At 35.2% G+C, this 22,073-nt stretch overlaps 1 protein-coding gene across 1 annotated transcript in view; it reads left to right on the top strand.

The window, feature by feature from the left end:
* Window positions 1-6,185: 6,185 nt before the first annotated feature.
* LOC136031070 (uncharacterized) overlaps window positions 6,186-22,073 on the top strand; it is a 52,160-nt gene continuing 36,272 nt past the window's right edge. The window contains exons 1-2 of the mRNA XM_065710316.1: window positions 6,186-6,225; window positions 15,043-15,139. Of these exons, the coding sequence (XP_065566388.1) occupies window positions 15,060-15,139 (80 nt within the window). The 5' untranslated portion in view covers window positions 6,186-6,225; window positions 15,043-15,059. The remainder of the gene's footprint in view (window positions 6,226-15,042; window positions 15,140-22,073) is intronic.

Here is a 22,073-nt window from a genome sequence, read left to right on the forward strand (position 1 = left end):
AGTTGAAATATCTAATAGCTATGTATTCCGAACAGAATTAATTGTCAAAATTAGTAGTATTTTATACGTCAAAAATTACTGTATACCAAACTTCGAATACCGTATTACAAAATTCATCATTTATCTTTAGATATTAGTGCAAGTCGAAAAAAGATCTCTTTCAGGCAAACTTCAGAAGTATATTTGAACTGCGGGATGTGACTATAGATATTGTGAATGAAAATCAACTTATCCACTCTGGTTGGACTGAGGCTGTTCCTCTTCTCTGTCACTATCCTAGTCACTATCAGGACTACCCCCAAAAAATAGTCTTTCTGCGGTCACACTAGTCACAGGAATAGACAATAACTTTCTGGCAAGTGTGGCAATGTGCGGAATTTTATTGCAATGGTGTCACCAGAACTGAAGAACGTTGCCGTTACCATAGTTTTTGGTTTCTTCCCATGTCTTTAAAGGGCTAAAGTATAGTGCAAATTGATTCCTGATTGTTTCCAGCTCTTCTGAGTAAAAATTAACATGTGTAGGACTGATAACCTCTATATCATCTCAAGACCAGAGCACAATTTGCGCTTTACCGAAAACGAAATACGTTTGACATGTTTTCACCTTTTTCACTTTCGTAAATGAAAAATTATCAAAACTTTAAAGAAGAAATGTCAGTGTATGTCAATGTAACTGACAATCTACGGTCATTTCTTTGTTCGTTTTTTTTTCAGTAAAGCGCAAATTGTGTTCTGATCTTGAGAAGGGATCAGTCTTACTCATGTTAATGTTTGCTCGTTTTGAGTTGTTTGACTTGGCTATTTATCGTAATTTCTGTTCGTTTTGAATTTCATTTATTTATTGGCAGTACTTTGCGGTAGTTTTGCGCTTGGAAGATTATTGGACTTTATTTTTGCTCATTCTTGGCTTAATGAAGCTCCTTACTTTTCTTTTCAAAATTTATCTTGTGGAATTTTTTTTAAATTAATAAATAACCAAACCGAAAAGTAGCTATATACTCCCAGATCTCATAGAGGAATTTGCATGCTATTCTTTATAGCTAAATTCAGCCCGAATCTTCGAGGAACATGGGTCCAAATTGCTATGACAAATTTTGAGGGCTTAGGTCTACCAGCTACCAGTATTGCTAAATGTGAGTAACACATTCCGACATATGTTACCGTAAGACGCTGTTTGGGCTCGGTGAAGGAATCCCCGCTTGGTAAGGTAACAAAGAAGTCACCTGAAATCTACCTAATCTTAAGGTTAATGTCTTTAGCCTATAATAGCCTGGCCATGCATTGAAAAAACACTTATGTCATATTACCCCTCGCTCTAGTAAAAAAAAAAATAAATAAAAAAAAAATCGAACTGGCAACCTCAGTTCGGACCAGCTTTCCCCAGCATGACTCGGTTTAAGCAATATTCAATCGTAATGTATAGAGACATTCATTTTTATTTATCGTGTTAAAAGAACAGGGCAAACATCTTAGCATGCACTAAATATGGACTAACTAAAAACATACAAACGAAAACTAGCTAAACTTGCCACTTTTGCAGACGAAGGGGATGCAGACCAATCAGGGAAAAGTAACCATCAATGAGTTTCTGTTAGCTCAATTAGCCAATATCTGGGGAATACAATTAAGACAGTTAGCACGGTGACTCATACTTATTAAATGTTCACAGAGAGTATTATTGTAATGGACCTATATATTTCAAATAGATGTAAGGGTTCAAAGTCAAGGTATTTAAAAAGCAATGGAAAGTGAAAAATCTAAGTGAAAGTGGAGAATAATATCCCTAACTCATTTCCAGACGAAGATAGACTGGGTATAAAAGGATGAGGTTCTTCCAGTGTTGTGAGATGGTTTGGGCTCTACGCTTCGTCATAAGTTCCTTTCTCCGTCCCTATCTCCGTCAGGGAAATCCTGCTTGCGGAGCTTCATAGTGGCATCAAGGTGCACCTTTCACTAGTTTTCCAAACCGAAACTGTAACTGCTAACATGGCTGGGGGTGACCATGAAGAGTGGCGCCCCTCGAGGAAGCTATAGTCTAGAAAATGACAAAGCATTTGAACTGGATTTGATCAATGGGCAGAACAATCTTTTCCTAGATAGGTTGTCTATTATAGGCTGCATTCCCGTAGTAGCATAATATTTGCATGCATGAATATATAATAAGTCAGAGATTATAGGCTTCAGACTGACTCTGCAATATTTGAATTCGTTGATAGAAGAGCATCGCCAAGTGTGGAAAAACATTGTGTGACCAAGATGGGCCCAGGATTGTACAAACCCACTGTCAACTAGAGGTCCCAGGGACTTCTTGCTGTCCGGTTCTAAGCCGGCTTAAGCGCTTCGCGTAGACTTGAAAAGACGCGTTATTCCCAAACCCGCATTATTTTTGGGACCATTGTTTTTCCTGAGACTATAATAATTTCAATTATTTAAAAAATATAAAGAAATGTAACTTAGGATGTTACGACATTAAAAACAACTATAATATCGACATTTTGACTGGCGAATTCAAATGCTTCCAAATAAACTAAAACGAAACTCAAATCCAAGGGGTAGAAAGAATGAAATTAGATTATATAGAATATATTTACTCAGCCAGGATGAATGGGGTGGATAAGCAGGGAGAAGGGCTCTTTATCAATAAGGAAGCTGCCAAGTCTTGTTTCTATTGGGAATAGAATGCTAATTGCATTTTTTTTTTACTAAAAAGTACAGGATATCATTTATAGTAGTAAATGCTCCTGTAGAACCGACTGATGGGGATAGTAGTGACTCAGATGAATTTTACTTACAACTAGGGAAATATAAAGACAATCGTGGAGAAATACAGTATTTTCATCAGGGGATTTTAATGATTTTAATTTTAATGATTCGGTAGAAATAAGGATAGATGGTATCCTAGCCAAGGTAAATTGTGGTGTAGGAAAAGAATACTGTAAAGGTTTCAGACTGCTGCTATTTTGTAGGTATGACAATCTAGTTATAACCAATATAGTATTTGGTTATAAAATGGCATATAAGGTAACATGATGATTTTGGCTATTAGATTATATAGAATTTATTTACTCAGCCAGGAAGGATGGGGCGCATAGGCAGGGAGGAGGGTTCATTATGAATAAGAAAGCTGCCAAGTCCTTTTTAGGTTGAAAATGTATTATTAATAGAGTGGTAGTTGCATGTTTTGTGACTAACAGTATAAGGTATCAGTTATAGTACCGACGAGATAGTAGTGACTCAGATAAATTTTACTTACACCCACAGGAACAAATAGACAATCAGAGCGAAATAAATTTTTTTCATTAGGAGATTTTAATGCTCAAGTGGGTAGAAATAGGGATAGATAGTATCTTAGCCTAGGTAAATTTGGTGCAGGAAAAGTTAACTGTAATGGTTTCGGACTGCTGCGATTTTGTAGGTATACCATTCTAATTATAACCATATTTGGTCATAAAATGGCTCATAAGTTAACATGGAATTCACATGATGCTAATACAGCTAACCTTATTCAATATGATATTGTAAACTGAAGACTGGTTGGATCTTTACAAGATACAAGGGTATATAAAAGTACTGCTAGTGATGTTAAAAGAAACAATCACCATTTAGTAGTATCTAGGGTTAAACTGAAGCTGAAATTTAGAAATGGTAACTACCTTCTAGGAATTCCTGCCGTTCGTAGACTCCAGTATGAGAATTGGAGGGAAATTTTCTAGGAACAGTTGGATGCTAAACTAGAAAGCTCAACTTTTTGAAAAGTAGAGGACGGATGGAATAATCTTAAGAAAACAGCATATGAAGTCGCTGACAGTGTCTTATGGGAAAAAGTTAGAAACGCAGCAAGAAATACTAGTAAAAAAAATCTTTATTTTTGACAGAGAAGAGGAGGGGTCTACACAATAAATATTTGAGTTATGGATCATAAAAACTAAGAGGAATATAAAGAAAGTTGAAAAAGTATTGGAATAATGAACTAATGAGTTCTGAAATTGAAGTCATGGATAAAATTGCCGAGGATCTGGAAGTTACAGCTAGACGACATAATAGTAAAGTATCGTATTGCAAAGCTAATAAATTGTGTAGGAGTAGTCAATCTGAACTTGTCACAGTTAACGATGGAAACGAGGCCACTATTAATGATAACGAAAGAGTTAAAGAGAGATGGCAGAGTAAATTTAGAATATACAAAACCGGGATAGAATTACAGGAAAAGATATAGGAACGGTTGAAAAAGTTTGGGACACTTGGATGTGAAGGAAGATTTATTTTGCGAGGAATATTTAGTAACAATTCCAAAGGATTAGAAAACAATAAGGCCCAGGTGCTGATAGTGTGGTAAATAAGTTTTTTAAATATGGTGGTTGTAAGGTTTGAGATAAGTTACCGAAGATTATGAATATGATTTTGAAAAAGAGGAAGTACCTAGCGATTTTAGAAACTCTCTACCTACAAAAGAAAGGTGAAAATAGTGAGTGTGATAATAGTGACTGGTTTATGTGGAAGCAAATTACTTAGCATAATGTTAATTTTAGACTTGAAGAAGTTGCAGAAAAAGTTTTTAATAGAAGAACAATGTATTTTCAACGGGGGTAGAGGATGCACCGACCAAATTTTCACTGTTAGATTTATAATTGATAAGTGCTTGAGTTATTACATGCCTTTAGTCCTTAGATTTATAAATTATGAACAAGTTTTTGATTCAGCGGATAGAAAAGCTTTAGCAAAAGGCCCGATCCTTGTATGGTATACCAGACTAATTAAAGTGATTAATAATAATAATAATAAGTAATAATTTATTTATCACCCACTTCACAAAACAGAGGTTAAGTGGAGTAAAATACAAACGAAAAACAGCAAAAGTAATACAAAAGAAACAAGTTTAATCACATACAGAAAAAAGACGGAAAGGGGCGATGAAAACATCCTAGCCTATAAAGGGCTTCAATAGCTAGCTTCGCAGATAATTTTCGAAAGCACCAGTGATATCTGTTGCACAATACTTTTTAACCAGTTTTGCATTTCGGTAAGAACGAGGTAGATATAAAAGAAATTTGCAGTACCAGTATTAATTTATGCGAATACGTTTTAGATCACCAGTCAACAGAAGTGGCCTAATACCAGAACAGAAGAGCACAGAATGATCACAAAAATTTGAGTAAAGCCGAGTTAGCGCTCTTCTCCTATAGTGTCCACGATTTGCTACAATCTTAGAGTAACCGAGCCTCAGCTTACTAGGTCACTAGGTGTCGTAGTGAACTGATTTCTAAGTCTCATGCCAAAACTCACAGATATTGACACCCAGTGGCGCAAGCTGCCATATGCTTTTAGTGACTCCGAAAAGATAGATATGAGCAAAATTACTATAGACTTGATGTGGAGAAAAATACACGAAATGAGAAACTTTACCGACGAAAGAGTTTTTCCAGATCTGGCAGAACTCGCCGAGAGGGTGCTCTCCCTACCGCATTCGAACGCAGACTCAAAAACAATTTTTTCTTGGATCAGTGATATCAAGACAAAAAAGAGGAACAGGTAGAAGAAAGAAAGTGTTGAAGCCGTGCTGGTCACAAAATCGTGACTAAGAACAAATTCTACAAATACTTCCCTACAGAGAATCAGATCAAGCTCCACAATTCCGAGAACCTCTACGTAGCCACCCCACCCCCTAGTCAAGAAGTCGAATCTGAAAGAGAAGATGAACATGATCATTGAATATGAACCACATTTTTTCCTTCTTTTTTTTTAATGTATCTGTAGTAAAATTTTGATGATGATGTAAGACGCTATGTTTTTCAAATGCCGCCAACCGCTTCGAAAAGAAAGACAACTTGCGAAAAAAGACGAAGAACTTTAATCAAATTGTGAACCAAGATCCTTCCCCTGGACATAAAAAAAGCCTTTTTACTTACTTTCTATGCTATTTTACCTTTTTCTTTGCCTCCTTTGTTTATAACCCACTTTTGTTCCCTTAGCGGGTTAAAAATAAACTATTAGGCTATTATTATCAGATTATATTCTATTCAGAACTTTTATAAGATAAGACAGAATTCGACTTGTCTTAACTGGTCAACTTTTTCGTGAAACCTGGGAAAATATAGAAGCGTAGCATAAATCTGTCCAAAAAAGCATAATTTTGGGCTCAAGGAAGCGTAATCCTCTCTGTCCGATCTGGCAAAACTGTTGTATTTTGAGCAACAAAATTTAAATGTAAAACCGTGGATTTCAGGTGATTTTGTTAGATTCAGCTCTCCTCTTATTCTCCTCTTTCTGTAACCCTCTTTGGTGTTATTTTATAATTCCCACTATACCGGAGATACACTGCAAAATTCAAGAAATTGTTTTAAAACCACCTAATTACTTTTATCATTCCTAAGTGCAGACTATTAAAAAATTTTCCCTCACTTCTCCCCCCTCTAATGGACAAATATATAGACCTAGCCAAAATTAAATATATTTTACTCAATGAGTTTCTCTTGCACAAATCTTTTCTTCTTGTTGCTTGTTTACTGCTTGCTGTGAAATTAGTATGAAGTCAAACTGTATTTTATCCAATAAACCTAGCTATTGGCTTTGTATTTAGGGTAAAATTCTATTTTAGTGACTTCTTGCTATCTTGGAATGGGATGAGGTTAGGAAAATGAAACTTTCAGGGATGGGTCTGCAGGCTAAAGTGTATCCTGGGAAGGTATTTTAAAGTACCCACCTCCACTCCTTCTCCCTCTAGAGGGCCCAAAAAAATTACCTACATGATAGGTCTATGCCTATTGAAACGCTGACAAAACAACATTTTACCTTAATTTTCAGTTAACAGTTGCTTTTTCTCTGCCTTTAGGTCTGTAAATGCAATTCCTATTATTTGAGTAGAATTCTGAACCATATCAATGTTTTTTTTTTCAAAATTTAAGAATGTATTTGCATATCTTTAAAACCTTCTAAATCAGGATTGAGTAAAGTTGTGAAGCTGAAGACAATTTTGTTATACTTCATTCAAGCAGAAGATCTATTTTGCAAGGTTTTACTTTTATAACACACATATTTTTAAAGAAGAAAAATAAAATAAAAAAAGAAGAAAAAAACAATAAAAATAATTAAAAAAAGGTAAAAAACTAAAAAATAACTATAAAAAAAACAGAAAAAACCAAAAAAGAAAAAAAATTAAAATTAAAAAACAAGGGATTATAAGAATTCAAAAACCATAAAAAAGAAAACCAAAACTTTAAAGCTTAGTAGATATAATTGTTAGAAATTGGACTTGCTTTAATAATCAAATATCTTTGGTTAGGGGGGGGGGGTAGGCTTGTGGCTCAGAGAGAAATTACCAAAAGAAAGTGTGTTGATGTATTACAAGAGCAACAGGAAACCTGGCTTGCAGCAGAAAGAGAAAGTAAAAAAAGAATACATGTCAAGGAATTACCAGTTGTATATCTGCAAGTTTTATGCAGTTAAAAATTAGCACCTTGCACATGTGTTGCTGGGGCATGTTCTGGAAAAAAAAATAAAAAATAAAGAAGAAAAATAGAATAAACAAAGAAGAAAAAACTGTAAAAAAACTAAAAAAAGGTAAACAACTAAAAAAAACTAAACAGAAAAAAAAGAAAAACTAAAAAAAGAAAAAAACTAAAAAAGAAAAAAATTAAAATTAAAAAACAAGGGATTACAAGAATTCAAAAACCTTAAAAAAGAAAACCAAAACTTTGAAGCTTAGTAGATATCATTGTTAGAAATTGGACTTGCTTTAATAATCAAATATCTTTGAAAAAACTGCAATAGAACACAAGAGACAATGAGAATCCATATATAGAAGCCTGCCGCATGCCATGCTGTGGCCTGGCAGCAAAGCCGCCAGGACCCAGCTATATATATATATATATATATATATATATATATATATATATATATATATATATATATATATATATATATATATATATATATATATATAAAACTGCAACATGAAAAGACAGCAAACTGTCTGTAGTTAGAACACAAGAGACAATGAGAATCCATATATAGAAGCCTGCCACATGCCATGCTGGCGCCCAGCAGCAAAGCTGCCTGGACCCAGCTATTTTAATATACATTTATGAAAAAAATTAAATTTTTACTTGGTTTCTCCTGTCCTACATAATCCCACTTCACACCCCCTGGCTGGAAACAAACACAAGGCAAGGACAGGTCATGCTTGTGTTTAATTGTCTACTTGTCTTAAATTGGAGTTTGTCTGCTGAAATAATCACACAAAAAGGGTCAGGAGAAAAAAGATTAAGAAAGGATGTATTAATTTAAAACAAGTGCAGTGAGTACATAAATTATAAGTAATTTGATTGTTTGGATTAAGAATTTGGTTCAGTTTTTGATCAGTAGCCTAACAGTTTTAGGCCTCATGATCATGGGAAGGCAAAGTTCACCACAGTAGTGTATAAAATACAACCATGCTGTTACCCTCATTTTTGAAATGGTTGAAGAGGGCAAACTGCAACCAGGGAGATTGGGAGAGGGGTAATGGATCTGAAGAAATTAAGTTCTTGTCCCAAGCCAACTGATGGCAAAGGCAGATCTAGAGCTTTTTTTTGGGATGGGGGGGGGGTCAATCTGACAAGGATGTCAACAATTAACCAAATTGGCACGTTTATTTTAGAAAAAGAAAAAAAGCAAAATCAAGATGCCAGAAAAATCTTGCAGGAGGGGGCCCATGACAGATGGCTTTCAAAACCAATTTGGCTAGATCAATGAAATACATTAAAAGTGCAAAAGATTGTATCCCCTCTCTCTCTCTCTTTCTCTTTCTCTTTCTCTCTCTCTCTCTCTCTCTCTCTCTCTCTCTCTCTCTCTCTCTCTCTCTCTCTCTCTCTCTCTCTCTCTCTCTCTCTCTCTCTCTCTCTCTCTCTCTCTCTCTCTCTCTCTCTCTCTCTCTCTCTCTCTCAAACATTGACATTTGATCTGGCCTCAGTTGCATCTATTATTTTTGTTTTTAGTAATAAATAGTTCTGAAAATGATCAGCATAGTTTTTATAAGGCCATTACTGAATTAATTTAGATTATACCTGAATCCTTTAGATATCTTATTTAGATTACATCTAAAAAGTTGTTTGCCAAGTCCTGTATATGGGACAAGAAAAATTGTGTAAAACCGATAATAGACAAAGGCATACACGTTTTAGGTAGACTGGGGGGTCTTTAATCATTTGGCTGGCTAGAAAATTCTGAATTGAATTGCTACCATTACTGAATTAAATTAGATGGATTATGTAGTCTGTAAAAGTAAGAGCATGGGCAGACTGACACCAAAAAGAGGGGTTGGCTGAGAGACCTGCTCTGAAGAGGTCCCAAGCATGTTTTTGAGAATCATGCAAAATTTGATGATGCTGGTCCAAAGAAAGCTGGATTACCCATAGGAAGCTTAGCAGAGGATAGGTGGAGAAGCATCCCCAAAGAAGTTTTTCAAGATATACAAGCTGGTATTGAAATCGTCTACAGGAAAGCAGACATGCTCCACATGGATTCGACTACCAGTCTTGTGGAGAACTATATGTCTGTAGCCATGAAGTTTTGCAGTGGAAAGCAAATTAGTTGCTCAAATGCTGAGCATACCATGCACGTATAAATGGAGCAAGTCTTTCTTATTCAATAGGTCCTTAATGGCATAGTCATACCTGGAAAAAAGCCTTCGTCTCTAGCCCAGCAAAACTAATGAAGCAGTACTGCGAGAAGACCAGCAGACTTTTAGCACAGCTGAGAAGAAACTTGAAGCAATACTATGTTTCTGTGGGTTTAGATATCAGGCTAAAGGGAAAAATAACCAAAGCTTTTCTGGAGTTCTTGATTATGGGCCCAAGTGCAACAGACTGATATGAAACCAGAGGAGCTGGAAGCTGCCAAGACCACATACACGGACATTTTTCTGAACTGCAATCAAGCTGCTTTGCGGGACATCTATGAGAAGACAAAAGGGCAATTTTCCAATGAACAATAGATTTATGAAAGAAGCAAAGAAGTACTTTTTTTCATCAGATAAATTCTCACAAAGAATTCACTAAAACAGGCCCCATTATAAGAGACATCCGGAATGGCGGCAGCAACTATCACTCGGCTGAAATGATAAAGGGAAATCAATTAGTAGAAGTAGCTCTTACATTTTATGGAAAAAAATTGGCCAGTCGATCACTAAGGGTAATAGCATCGGACCTTTAGTCCACCCAACGGGCTAATATCTTGCTGCGTCTTTGGACAGAATATTGCCAATAGAACACCAATTGAAGTAAAGACAGCACATAACAAACCGCAAGGAAAAACTATAGAGGACAGAGCTCGTATCAAAGGCCTATTAAAGGGATTCTTTCTTAAGGTGACTAGTTCAGGACTCAAGCTAAAAGTAAACCACAAATACTGTAGCCAAATTCAAGGCCAGCTAGAGATCACTAATCAAGAGCAATGTCACCTGCTGATCTACAATAATCAGGAAGACTGGAAAGTAGTAATAGTTGAACAATGAGGAACTTGAGCGTTTTTGGAAGGATTGCTTGTTGTCTGAAATATTTGATTCAAGAATGGATAGTAGCCTCGAAATAAGAGAGCCAGCATATGCCACAATGGGCATAAATCAAAAACAAGCAGTTATTTCTAGTCGTAATGAAAACAGAGCATCAAATTCTGAAGAGGCAAGCAGCAAAAAAATGAAGATTGACAAAGGTTCGTCAGAAAGCGAAGATTTTTTATTGATTAATTGATCAGGAATCTGACAATGAGCAATAGTTTTATTTTAATTTGTTATTAAAAATGGATAGCCAGCGGCTTCTACTTTCGTGTTTGATCCGATTTCGACATCTTAGAGCATTTTCTTTTGCTTAGTATAGTTTTTTTTTTTAATAAAATTCTGCCACGTCCTTACTCGAAAAAATGAAAAAAATAAATGTAAAAAAATGTCCTTGCATGGCAAAAGATAGCTTAGAGGAACAGGCTATTCAAACAGTCAGCATACACCATAAATTTATGGAAACAACCCCTTGGCTGAGTGAAAATATACGAATATCTTTTGTCTCAGTGCAGTCCTCGCCTAATGCAAAGCACCGTGGATGCTAATGGTATACTTCCAAGTTTGCTGGTTGCAAAAGGTGTCCTTATTTTCTAAACAGTAAAATTTATTCTGTGTGAGTTTTCTTTTTTCTTTTTTGTTGTACTCTATCGTTGAGCATATCGCCTTTTTTTTTATTAAATATGTAATTTTTTTTCCTGTAATAGCCCATTTAATTTCTGATAAGCAATACTGGTAACGATCCTTGATTCTTGGACACAACCACCCTGATAACCACCTTGATTTGATAGAAATACCAGATGTCTCACAGCTTTGTTGTTTACTATTCATTGAAAATTTATCACAGCTCCATGCCAAAGATGATTCTAGACGTTTACCCTCCCAGAAAATAACCCCTGGATCCCCCTCCATTGCCGAAAATTCCCCCAGAAAATTCCGCCAGACACCCCCCCTCCGCAAAAAACTTCCTTGCGAAAAATGTTTGCAGGTTTCCTAATAACAAATACTATCTTGTATTTGAGCTTCTATAATGGGGCTCTAGGATGTTTTTGTAGTTAGGAAGGAAGAGAGATGCATCCCCCTTCCTCCAAACATCCCAGTTCTCATTGAGCCATCAGATAAATACAGAATTAGTTCTAAGAGAATGATGAGGAGAGTATGGAGGTAGAAATTGATGTATAATCCACAAGGCCATAACAAGGATTTTTGGGGGGAGGAGTTATTTCTTTAGGGGGAGGGAGTACAAAAGGAACTTAAAAAAACACATCAAAAATGTGAAATTGATGTATACTCCCTTGTGATTTCTGGTAATATTTCCGATCTTTGCTTTTATTATGAATGTAATGAGTAACATTAAACCGCAAAATGAGCATAATTAGTTCCATATAGGAGGATTGCGTCTTCTTCGTCCACACCTCCGCCTCATGGTTGCAGAAACTTCATAGGGTGTTCATTATATCAGAAATTGAGACTTCTAGTCCTTTTTATAAGTCAAAATTGAGTTAAGACCAATCAGCCGCGGGGGGGGGGCTATTTTCCAGGGGGCAAACGCCAGCCACCAGCAAAGATATATTTATTTTGTTTAACTAATGCCCCCTCGCCCCCATTTGTGGAAATCCAGGCTAACTGCGACGATCAAATGAAATTTGAGAGTTTTTATTCCTTTTTCAAATGTATTTATAATATTTTTTTATCGTTTATTTTCTTCTCATGCACTTCCTTTTCAAACTATCGAAAATTTTCGACCTTTTCAAGACAGGATGTCTTGTCCGAAACTGAGATTTGATATCTCCTCGAAACTTGTCCTTTGCCTGCAGATTCGACAAGCATCAATCCCTGCTATTATTACCTCTGAAGACGTAGGTGTTTTTTTGTTGTTTTTTTTATTTATTATGTTATCGGATGTTTACTATTGACAGAACGGGTGATACTATTCCTAGTTTTTGGTCTGTGACGTTGTCATCTGAGACGTTGTCCCAATGAAACAGGTACATTGGCCTTGATGCCAATTGTTGTAGATCTCCACTTATTTATATTTCTGTTGATTCTTTTTTTTTATAGAAAAAGACTTTTTTTGATTGTTTAAGAAATTTTCCACTGTGGTTTTGACATCAGCAATGACACTTGAAAATCAATGGGCTGTGTAGGAAGGATTGGCTAGGGTAATCCAGGGGGTGATCTTTTAAGGTTGTTACTAAAGGTACTATTTAGTAGGTCAGGTATTTCTTAGAAACTGAATTTGAGTCTCCTAAAGGGCTTATGAATTTATTATGTAACATCGGTTGAAAGGGCTTACTATTTTTGGATGAAATACCCCTACAGAAGAGTTTAGTATTACTTTTAGAATCAACTGTAAAAGTTTCTTCATATTCAGAAACTGTCTTTTGGGTTAAATTTCTCAATCTGTTACGAAATTTTCTTAACTTTCAGTAATTCTGTTGATTATGGTCCTTTTTGTACCTAATCCAAGACTTCTTCTTGTCAAATAATGCACTCTCTACCTTGGATAACATTTAAAGGAGGGCTTTTGATTAAGTAGCCCAGTAATGTCCAGTAAGCTTGTCATCACCATACATAAAAGTTGATTTAAAAACGGTCTATGTTTTGGTAACATCTGTTTCCCCGTCTAAGCCTCCTACATATGATGTCATTTTGTTATATTTTGTGTAGATTCTTTTAATTTTACTTTCTATGGAAATTCTGGCAGTTAGGCTATGTCAATAATCATATAGATGTGATCACTAGCTCCTATTGGTAGGGGAGGGGGGTACAATATTCTGCATGAGATATTTGGTAGCAATTGATTTAATAAAAATGTTATTTGGTTGCCTTTAAATCTGGTTTTTTCTTCATCTATCTGTAGCAGAGAGAGTGAACGCAAGGTTTCAAGAAACTTGGCAGGGGCTGTTGAGGGAAGCAAAACCTGAACCATTCATCCATCTTTCATGTTAAAATTGCCATTAACAAATAGTTTAAAAGATTCAATACTAGAAGCAAAACCAAGGATAATTGAAATGTCCCTATAAGAATCACAAGGTAGTTGTACAGAAGGACTAAAGTGGAGACATACTGCTGAATAAAGCTACATCTGATTTTGTTTGTATTATAACAGTAAGAAATTCCACCCAACTATGGATAAAGGGAAAACAAAAAACGATATTGCATACCTTGAAGTGATCTTTTGTCCAAATTACAACTTTTCTGTAAATAAAAGACTCTTCTAAATTTGTCATTAGGGTAAATCCATTTAATAAAAAATTGCTCCCACAAGCTTAATTGTAGAGCTCTGGGACAAACTTGACTGACATTAATAGCATCAGGATTATAAAAAAGGAATGATGTTTGAAATAAGCTTGGTTTTTCTAGAAGACCAAGGTCTTTCTATTTAAACTATTTATTCTTTCTATTTAAACTGTCAGATTTAAAGTACAGTGCTCTTAGGTTGCCTCATTTTTTACTCGGTACAATTTATCATGCTCTTTAATTAATATAACAACATAATGGGTAATCAATGGTTTGCATTGAGATTATCAACTTGTATTCTCTGGAAAGACATACAGTCTAATTTATGAAGGTGGTCTAGAAAACTTCAGTCATCGTTTCAAAATCTACCATGTTAGATATGTGACAAAGCTCGAGAGCATAGTTTGACCTTAAATTCTTCTGTTGCATGTAACTTAAGCCATGAGTTAGCAATATTAAATCAACGGACTGTGGACATCATATTTACAGTTTACTCTTTATTGTGCCTTTTAGCTTGACTTTGAATAGAATGTCTAGCACATTTTTTGGCCGTAGTTTCAAGTAAAATATCATTTAACACTAGTTAAATCAACTGTAACATTTTGCTCGGTTAATTAGTTGATTGGAATGCTCCTTACTATTCTTGAATGCAAGCAAGCCTTTTTTATTTTTTATTTATTATTTTATTTTTTTTATTTTTATTTTTATTTCATCAATTCACCTTTCATTTGGATTTGATGCTTGAATATATAATTTATTTGTCAACAAGGAAAACAAAGGACCTCTGTCTGGCATGTCTAGTCAAGCCGTGTTATATCTTGTCTGAACCACAATAATGTGGGGATTATCAGTTAGTATTATTAGAATATACAAAGTTAGTATATTGTCCATGTAGCACCACCCCTGCCCTCACTCAACCATTTGTTTTTGTGACACAAAGAAGGGCACATTACACCTTGTTTAATGAGGAGACTTGAAAATTTCCTTTTTCTTATGATCCCAGTGTGTTTTCTAGTTTGGGGAAAATAGAAGCAAATTACAGTCGTTTGGTCTATATTATTGGAGCCATAAATGGGACCATGGCTCACACCCCCCCCCCTCCCGCCCCACACCCTTCCGACCTTCCCGTCACCAATATCCTAGTAGAGAGGCATGTATGTTACATCTTGTTTGGATCTGAAGCCAAAGTTCCAGTCAGAAAAGCTGACTGGAGTTTGCAGCAACACTTAATGTTGTCCATGTAGAGTAAGTCCAGTAATTTTTTTTTAGGAGTTTTTTGCGTCAGCATGTTTCAAATTAAAAGGAAGAAGAGATCTTATTTCAAGTACCTGAGCTTTGCCAGACAGAGATTAAAGTCAAAACCAAGGTTAGCCAGAATCCCCTGTTTTGCCTTACCTTTCTTTTCGTTTTTATTCCTCTTTCTCTGTATTTTTTAGTTTGTCTAATTATATGCATAGGTAATTATATAAGCATAGGAACACTTAGCAAAAGTTCTATGGGGTATTGGAGGACGACAAGTCTGAAAGCCTTAAAAAAAGCTTTCCCCTTTGAGGGCTGGTTATTTCCTCCTGATTTTCTTACATTTTTAATATGTGTATACTTGCTGTGGTTTTTTCAGGTTTTTTTATTTTTGTACTCCATGACTGACCCTCGGGTAGGTGAGGAGGTTCAATGAATCTTTGTATTCTTCAAAATTTTCCAAAAGGTTACAGCCCCCTAATTATCTTCCCCCATATTGAGAGGAAAATACCCCGTCACCTCTTAAGTCTTGACAATGTATGAAATGCCTTAAAAAGTTTTTTTTTCCTTTGAGGGTTGGCTATTTCCTCCTGCTTTTCTTACATTTTTAATATGAGTATACTTGCTGTGATTTTTTAGGCTTTTTTCATTTTTGTTACTCCATGACTGACCCACGGGTAGGTGAGGAGATTCAATGAATCTTTGCATTCTTCAAAATTTTTCAAAAGATTACAGTCCCCTAATCATCAATTATCTTCCCCCATACTGAGAGGAAAATACCCTATCACATCCTAAGTCTTGATACTGTGTCTGTATAAGTTTAAGTATAGTTAGCACTAGTTAGTAGTATGTATTGAAAAATTGCGTATAGTTTTTACGAGTTTCAAAACATAGCTGTGACAAATAGCTCCAGTTCTATCTTTGTCCAAAATGTGAAGGCAAAGAAAATATAAGGAACAATGATTGAATGTTGCCTTGAATTTGTGTTTAACTCCCAAAGTATCTGGAAACAAATAGGAAATAACAAATCAGTGAAAGGGTTCAGGTTTTTAATATAACATTCTGTTACAGTGTAACCAAAGGGAAGAAAATATTGTTATTTTACGTAGTGAAAATGAAGCAAAATTTTTGCTTAATTAGTCTTAACAGAAAAATAGTTAACCTCTGAATCTCTCATACCACTGAAACAATTGAAGAAGAATAGCCAAAAAAGCTTTTTCTGATATTTTGACCCTCCTCCTACTCATATGAAAAACGCTTTGATACCTCTCTAAGAGTTTAGCCTGTTTATTTTTGTACCCTCACATTGGCACGGATTCACGAAAATGTAGAGGGAGGATGGTGCAAGGATATTTTTCGGTTTTTAATGAAGATAAAAGAACACAGAACAATATTGAGCAAATATACCTAGAAAGGGGCAGCGGTGACTTCGCTCCTTGGAGAAATTGTTGACTGATCTATCCAAATTCAGTTTTTTTACCTCCTCTTTTCTCAATGGCCATGATTATGAGATTACTGAGTCTGTCATTTCTCATCATTGATCGCAGATAACCCTTCACATACCCTAATGTCAAGAAGAATCTTTCATTAGCGGCAGTGGTCACAGGCAAAGTAGCAACCAGCTTCATCAGTTGTAGCACTGCAGGTTTTCCAACAGGGAAATTCTAATGGTGTACTTTGTGTTTCGATCTGACACCATTTCTAGGAGTTTTAGGCGTGTAGTGCTATTTGATAGTTTTGAAAAACAAAGCACGGGGGTGACAAATAAAAGCGACCAGTTAGCCAGACTCGCTGCTTCGATCTAACACATAGCTAAAATAGAAAATAGCTATGAAATAGAAATAAGAAGGTATTTTTCAAAGTTTAGGCGGGGCGATTGGCCCCCTTCCTAATTGGCGTAACTGCAGAATTTCGATGTTCTGAAGTTTTGTAGTGTTGTGGACGTTCAGTTGATCTCCTCAAGTTTAAAACCCTCTGCATGTTCTGAATATAAGCGCTGACTAGTTTTTTTATGCAGTTTTATCAGTTGTTACTGGCGAAACTTGACATTTTCCACGCTGTTAGAATTTAAATGTGCAGAAAAATGCCCTCCTTAATAGTAAAGTACTTTGGAGTGTGAAAGCAGTGTGATAAAAATTTTATTCAAAGGAAGTCTCACGTATTTTCTGTATCATCATATAAAGCGTTTTAACTACTCAATCTATATTTATAAAAATAACAGTAGCTCAGTTGGTAAAGCGTTATGTTCCAGGTTCTAGGTCCGAGAGGTTCCAGGTTCGAACCTTGGCTTTAGCATTAATACAAAAGAACAAACTACAAAAAAAACTAAAAAGAAAATGCTAAAAAAAAACTAAAAAAGCTAAAAAACTAAATAAAACTAAAAAAGGGTAAAAAACTAAAAAGTAAAAAAAAAACTAAAAAACTAAAAAAAGGTAAAAATTAAAAAGAAAAAAAACTAAAAGCTAATAAAAAACTAAAAACTGAAAAAGAAAAAAAACTAAAAAAAGGAAAAAAACTGACAAATAAAGGAGAAAAAGAAAACTAAAAAAAAATAAAAATAAAAAAAAAAACTAAAAAAGGTAAATGTATTCAAGCCGAAGTAGCTGAGTTGGTAAAGCGTTATGTTCCAGGTTCTAGGTCTGAGAGGTTCCAGGTTCGAACCTTGGCTTTAGCATTAATACAAAAGAAGAAAAAAAACTAAAAAAGAAAAAAAAACTAAAAACAGGTAAAAACTACTAAAATAACTAAAAAATCTAAAAAACTAAAAAAAAGGTAAAAAACTAAAAACTAAAAAAGAAAAAAAAGAAAAAAAGTAAAAAAAGGGTAAAAACAGCAAAAAAACTAAAAAGAAAAAAAAACTAAAAACTAATAAAAAAACTAAAAACTGAAAAAGAAAAAAAAAGGAAAAAAACAAAAATTAATTTCATCATATACCAATTCAAAAACGAATGTATATACAGACCGGGACACAGGGAACATAAATGACGACCGGGATACTCAAAGAGAAATTACAGACTGGGACACCGGGACACAAATGACGACTGGGACGTGTGTGTCGACTGACGTCATGTTTGTCGACTATAAATGACGACTAGGACACAGGGACACAACTACAACGGGGACGCCGGGGGGCACAGGGGGATATATAAATGACGATGGGGACACAGGGAATGTTTGATTAGCAATCACCATCAACAAAGCTCAAGGGCAATCATTAGAATAATGAGGTATAGATCTGAATACGGATTGTTTTTACCATGGACAATTATGTTGCATGTTCAAGAGTCGGTAAACCTGACAATCTATTTATATGCACAGACAATGGGACAGCGAAGAATGTTGTATATTCGCAGGTTTTACGTAGTTAAAAACATAAATATATATATCTATCTATATTCACAGGTGGGACACAGGGACACAACTACAACGGCGCGTAACGACTTACGCGTGCGGGGGGCTTGGGGGGTGCGAAGCGCCCCCACCAACTAGGTGTTGGGGTGGCGCGAAGCGCCACCCCAACAGCTAGTGGAGAATAAAACTGAGTTGTAAAAAAAGGTAGACCATTGAGGGAGGCGAAGGGTCAGCCGTCATTTATTAATATTTCATATTATTATTTTTTTAACATGTTACATACTCTAGTGAGCTGCTATTAGCATTTCTATATTTGTCTTTGTTTTTATTGTACTATTTTAAATGTGTTTTTTTCTGTCGAACTTTCTTTACTTTTTTTTTTTACTACTGATGGCAGACAGAATATCATTCAATTTTTCTTGTTTTTATGCTTTTGTTCTTTTGTTCATTTGTCTTAATTATTTGAATGACTAATGTCTGTCTTTTATCTTTTCTATTTGTACAACACTTAGTATCTATTTGCTAATTTAATTTGTATTTTTTCTATAGGCATAGGTCTTTTATAGCTTTTGATGTGAGCTGTATAAGGTGTAACCTAAAGCGTTTTTTTATTCGTTTTTGAAAAGAGTTTGAACTGGGTAACAATTTTTTCAAAAGTATCCATTGAGATAAACCTCTTTCCATGATCAGCAAGCTATTAAATGATCAGTCCAGCTATTAAATAGTATCTTTAGAAAAACTAAAAATAATCCTCTTACAAGAATGTTGTCAGGGGTAATCTTAAAATCTAAGTTGATGTGAAATTTCTCTCCGCTTGAGGGCATTGTCAATATGACATATGCTAGGAATTGCGTCTTATTCACAATTTAATACAAAATTAGAAATATATTCCATAGGGTACAGATTTTGTTAAGACAGTGATTTAAATGAAATAATAAAGCTCTAATATATCTGTTTCAGACCCGAAAACCTGTATTAACAAAAAAAAATACACTAAAAAACAACTATAAACACTCAAGGATGTAACTGTTTTTTTTTAGGTTTTGTCTGCTGCTATGGCACCAATTTAGCTTGTAATTGCTGACGGGCAACTGCAATGTATGAAAATCTGTGGAGCAGATGGTTTGGCTCTTAAAGGTTAAATTGGCTATTTGTTGAGCAAAAGTCTTAAGAAATCTTGAACTTCATGCTTTTACTCAGACTTATATTTATATTGTCTTCAAGTCAGAATCATCCATTCCTTAACATTTTCACGCGAATCAAATTGTTTCTAATCATGCTATTGATTGGAAACAATTTAGAAGTGGGTTGATAGTATTGATTAAAAAGATAGCAGATTCGAACAGCAGTAGCGCTGTAGCCACGCTCGTTTTTCCCCAATGTCACCAAATCAAAATTCTGAGATAGCCGTTTTATTCACCATAGTTAAAAACCCAATAACTATGTCTTTGGCGACGACTTACTCCCTCACAGTCCCCGTGGGAGGGGCTACAAGTTACAAACTTTGACCAGTGTTTACGTATAGTATTGGTTATTGGGAAGTGAACAGACGTTTTCAGGGGGATTTTTTTTGGGGGGGGGGTTAGAATTTGAGGGGGGAGGGGTTACGTGGGAAGATCTTTCCCTGGAGGAATTTGTCATGGGGGAAGAGAATTTCAATGAAGGGAGCGCAGGATTTTCTAGCATTGTTTAAAAAAAAATAATGAAAAAATAAATATGAAGTTTTTTCAACTGAGAGTAAGGAGCAGCATTAACACTTAAAACGAACAGAAATTATTACGCATATGAAGGGTTCACCTCCTCGTAATACCTCGCTCTTTACGCTAAAGTGTTTTTACTAATTTCAACTGTTTATTCTACGGCCTTTGTGATTCAGGGGTCATTCTTAAGGAATTAGGACAAAATTTAAGCTTTAGTGTAAAGAGCGAGGTATTGACGAGGGGGTGAACCCCCTTATATACGTAAAAAACACATACGAATATAGGAGTTCGTTACGTAAGTTAATTCGTAAGTTACGTATATTTTTACTAATGAAAACGTTCTTAAAAAATTATAAGTTCTAGTTGAGTTTTTACGTAATCAAAAAGTTGGAGGGCAACTAGGCCTCCTCCCAGGCTCCTTTTTTCTCAAAATCTTCCATTAAAACTATGAGAAAGCCATTTAACCAAAAATAATTGATATGCAAATTTCGTTTTATTTATTTATGTGCGGAGAGCCAAAATCAAAACATGCATTAATTCAAAAACATTCAGAAATTGAATATATAAAAAACAAGTTTTTTAACTGAAAGTAAGGAGCGACATTAAAACTTAAAACGAGCAGAAATTACTCCGTATATGTAAGGGGCTTTTCCTCCTCAACGCCCCGCTCTTTACGCTAAAGTTTTTTAGTGTTTTAAAAAGTAGGTTTACGAGAAAGAGTCAAACTTTAGCGTAAAGAGCTGGGCGTTGAGGAGGAAAAGCCCCTTACATGTACGGAGTAATTTCTGTTCGTTTTACGTTTTATTGTCGCTCCTTACTTTCAGTTAAAAAAAAACTTGTTTTTTTTATTCTATTGGTACAAGATTGTAGCAGAAGCCTTAGAAAAATCAATTATCTAAAAGAGCTGTCAATGTTTAAAATAAGGTTCGAATTTGCACTCTTTACCCCTCAAATGAAATGTCGGTTTCTTTTAAATCCTTTCTTATGTCCTCTTCCAACTCTATTTGCGAACCATCTGCTTTTCGTTCAGCCCTAGATGGGTAGCCAGGAAGCATAATCTGTCTATTTATCCGTGAAACGTGACGTAGCTAGCGATGGCCTGTGAACATTCAATGACCTTGAGGTCTTAAAAATTAGAAGGATGGGAGGTAATGACTGAACAGCTCTGAGTTAAAGTCAATTTGTATCTAAATATTCTGCGTGATTATGTATCTGGTGGATTAGTTAATCATTAGATGTCAGAAAACTTTAGTGGATCTTGGGTTTGTTAAGATCCAGATTTTCTCAGCATGAAATTATTCAGAATAATGCATGGTTGTATGGTCTCTTCCACTGCATGGTCGTGCTAGTTTCTGCCAGTTAGTCGAGTAAAGATTAAATCTGGTTGCTGAAGTTCAACTTGGTTAAATAGCGGCAGAAAATCAGGCTCATTTTTTTTTTAAGTCGTAAAAAGAAACAAAATAAGAAAGAACAAGTGAGGGTGATATTAATAATCGTTAATTATTGATCAAACTGCAAGTCTATTACTGCTTCTAATAACAACTCAGTGAAGCGCCATTAAGTCACCTAGCCTTTACACAGTTGCGTGCACTTCTCTTTTGTCCTAATCTTCTTAAAGCTTACCTCTTTACCCATCCGATAAAGTTCCAATTTTGTTTAAATTCTCGTCCAAATATGTTCGTGGGCTATTTGTTTTTGTCTGCCCGAGATGGATCGCGAGAGAGCAGAGTCTATCACTCTGCATCTGTGAAACGTTGATTTGCATTCTTAAACTTTTTTTCATTGTAGCCTTAGAAATTGAGGTCAAACCACATTCTTTATACTGTACATTTTTTTTAGATATGGTCAGTTGAACAACTACCTAAAACAATCCTCAGACAATTCCTTTGAAAAATATCTGGCAATTTTCCTTAGCCTGTCGAAGTGCCCACTTTTCAAAATTGTACTTGACCATTGTCATTATGTTGGCTTCCAGTTTTCTATTCTTAATTCGTAGACTTGTGTTTTTTT

This window comes from Artemia franciscana, chromosome 9 (assembly GCF_032884065.1).
Source record: "Artemia franciscana chromosome 9, ASM3288406v1, whole genome shotgun sequence".
NCBI classification, from domain to species: Eukaryota; Metazoa; Arthropoda; class Branchiopoda; order Anostraca; family Artemiidae; genus Artemia; species Artemia franciscana.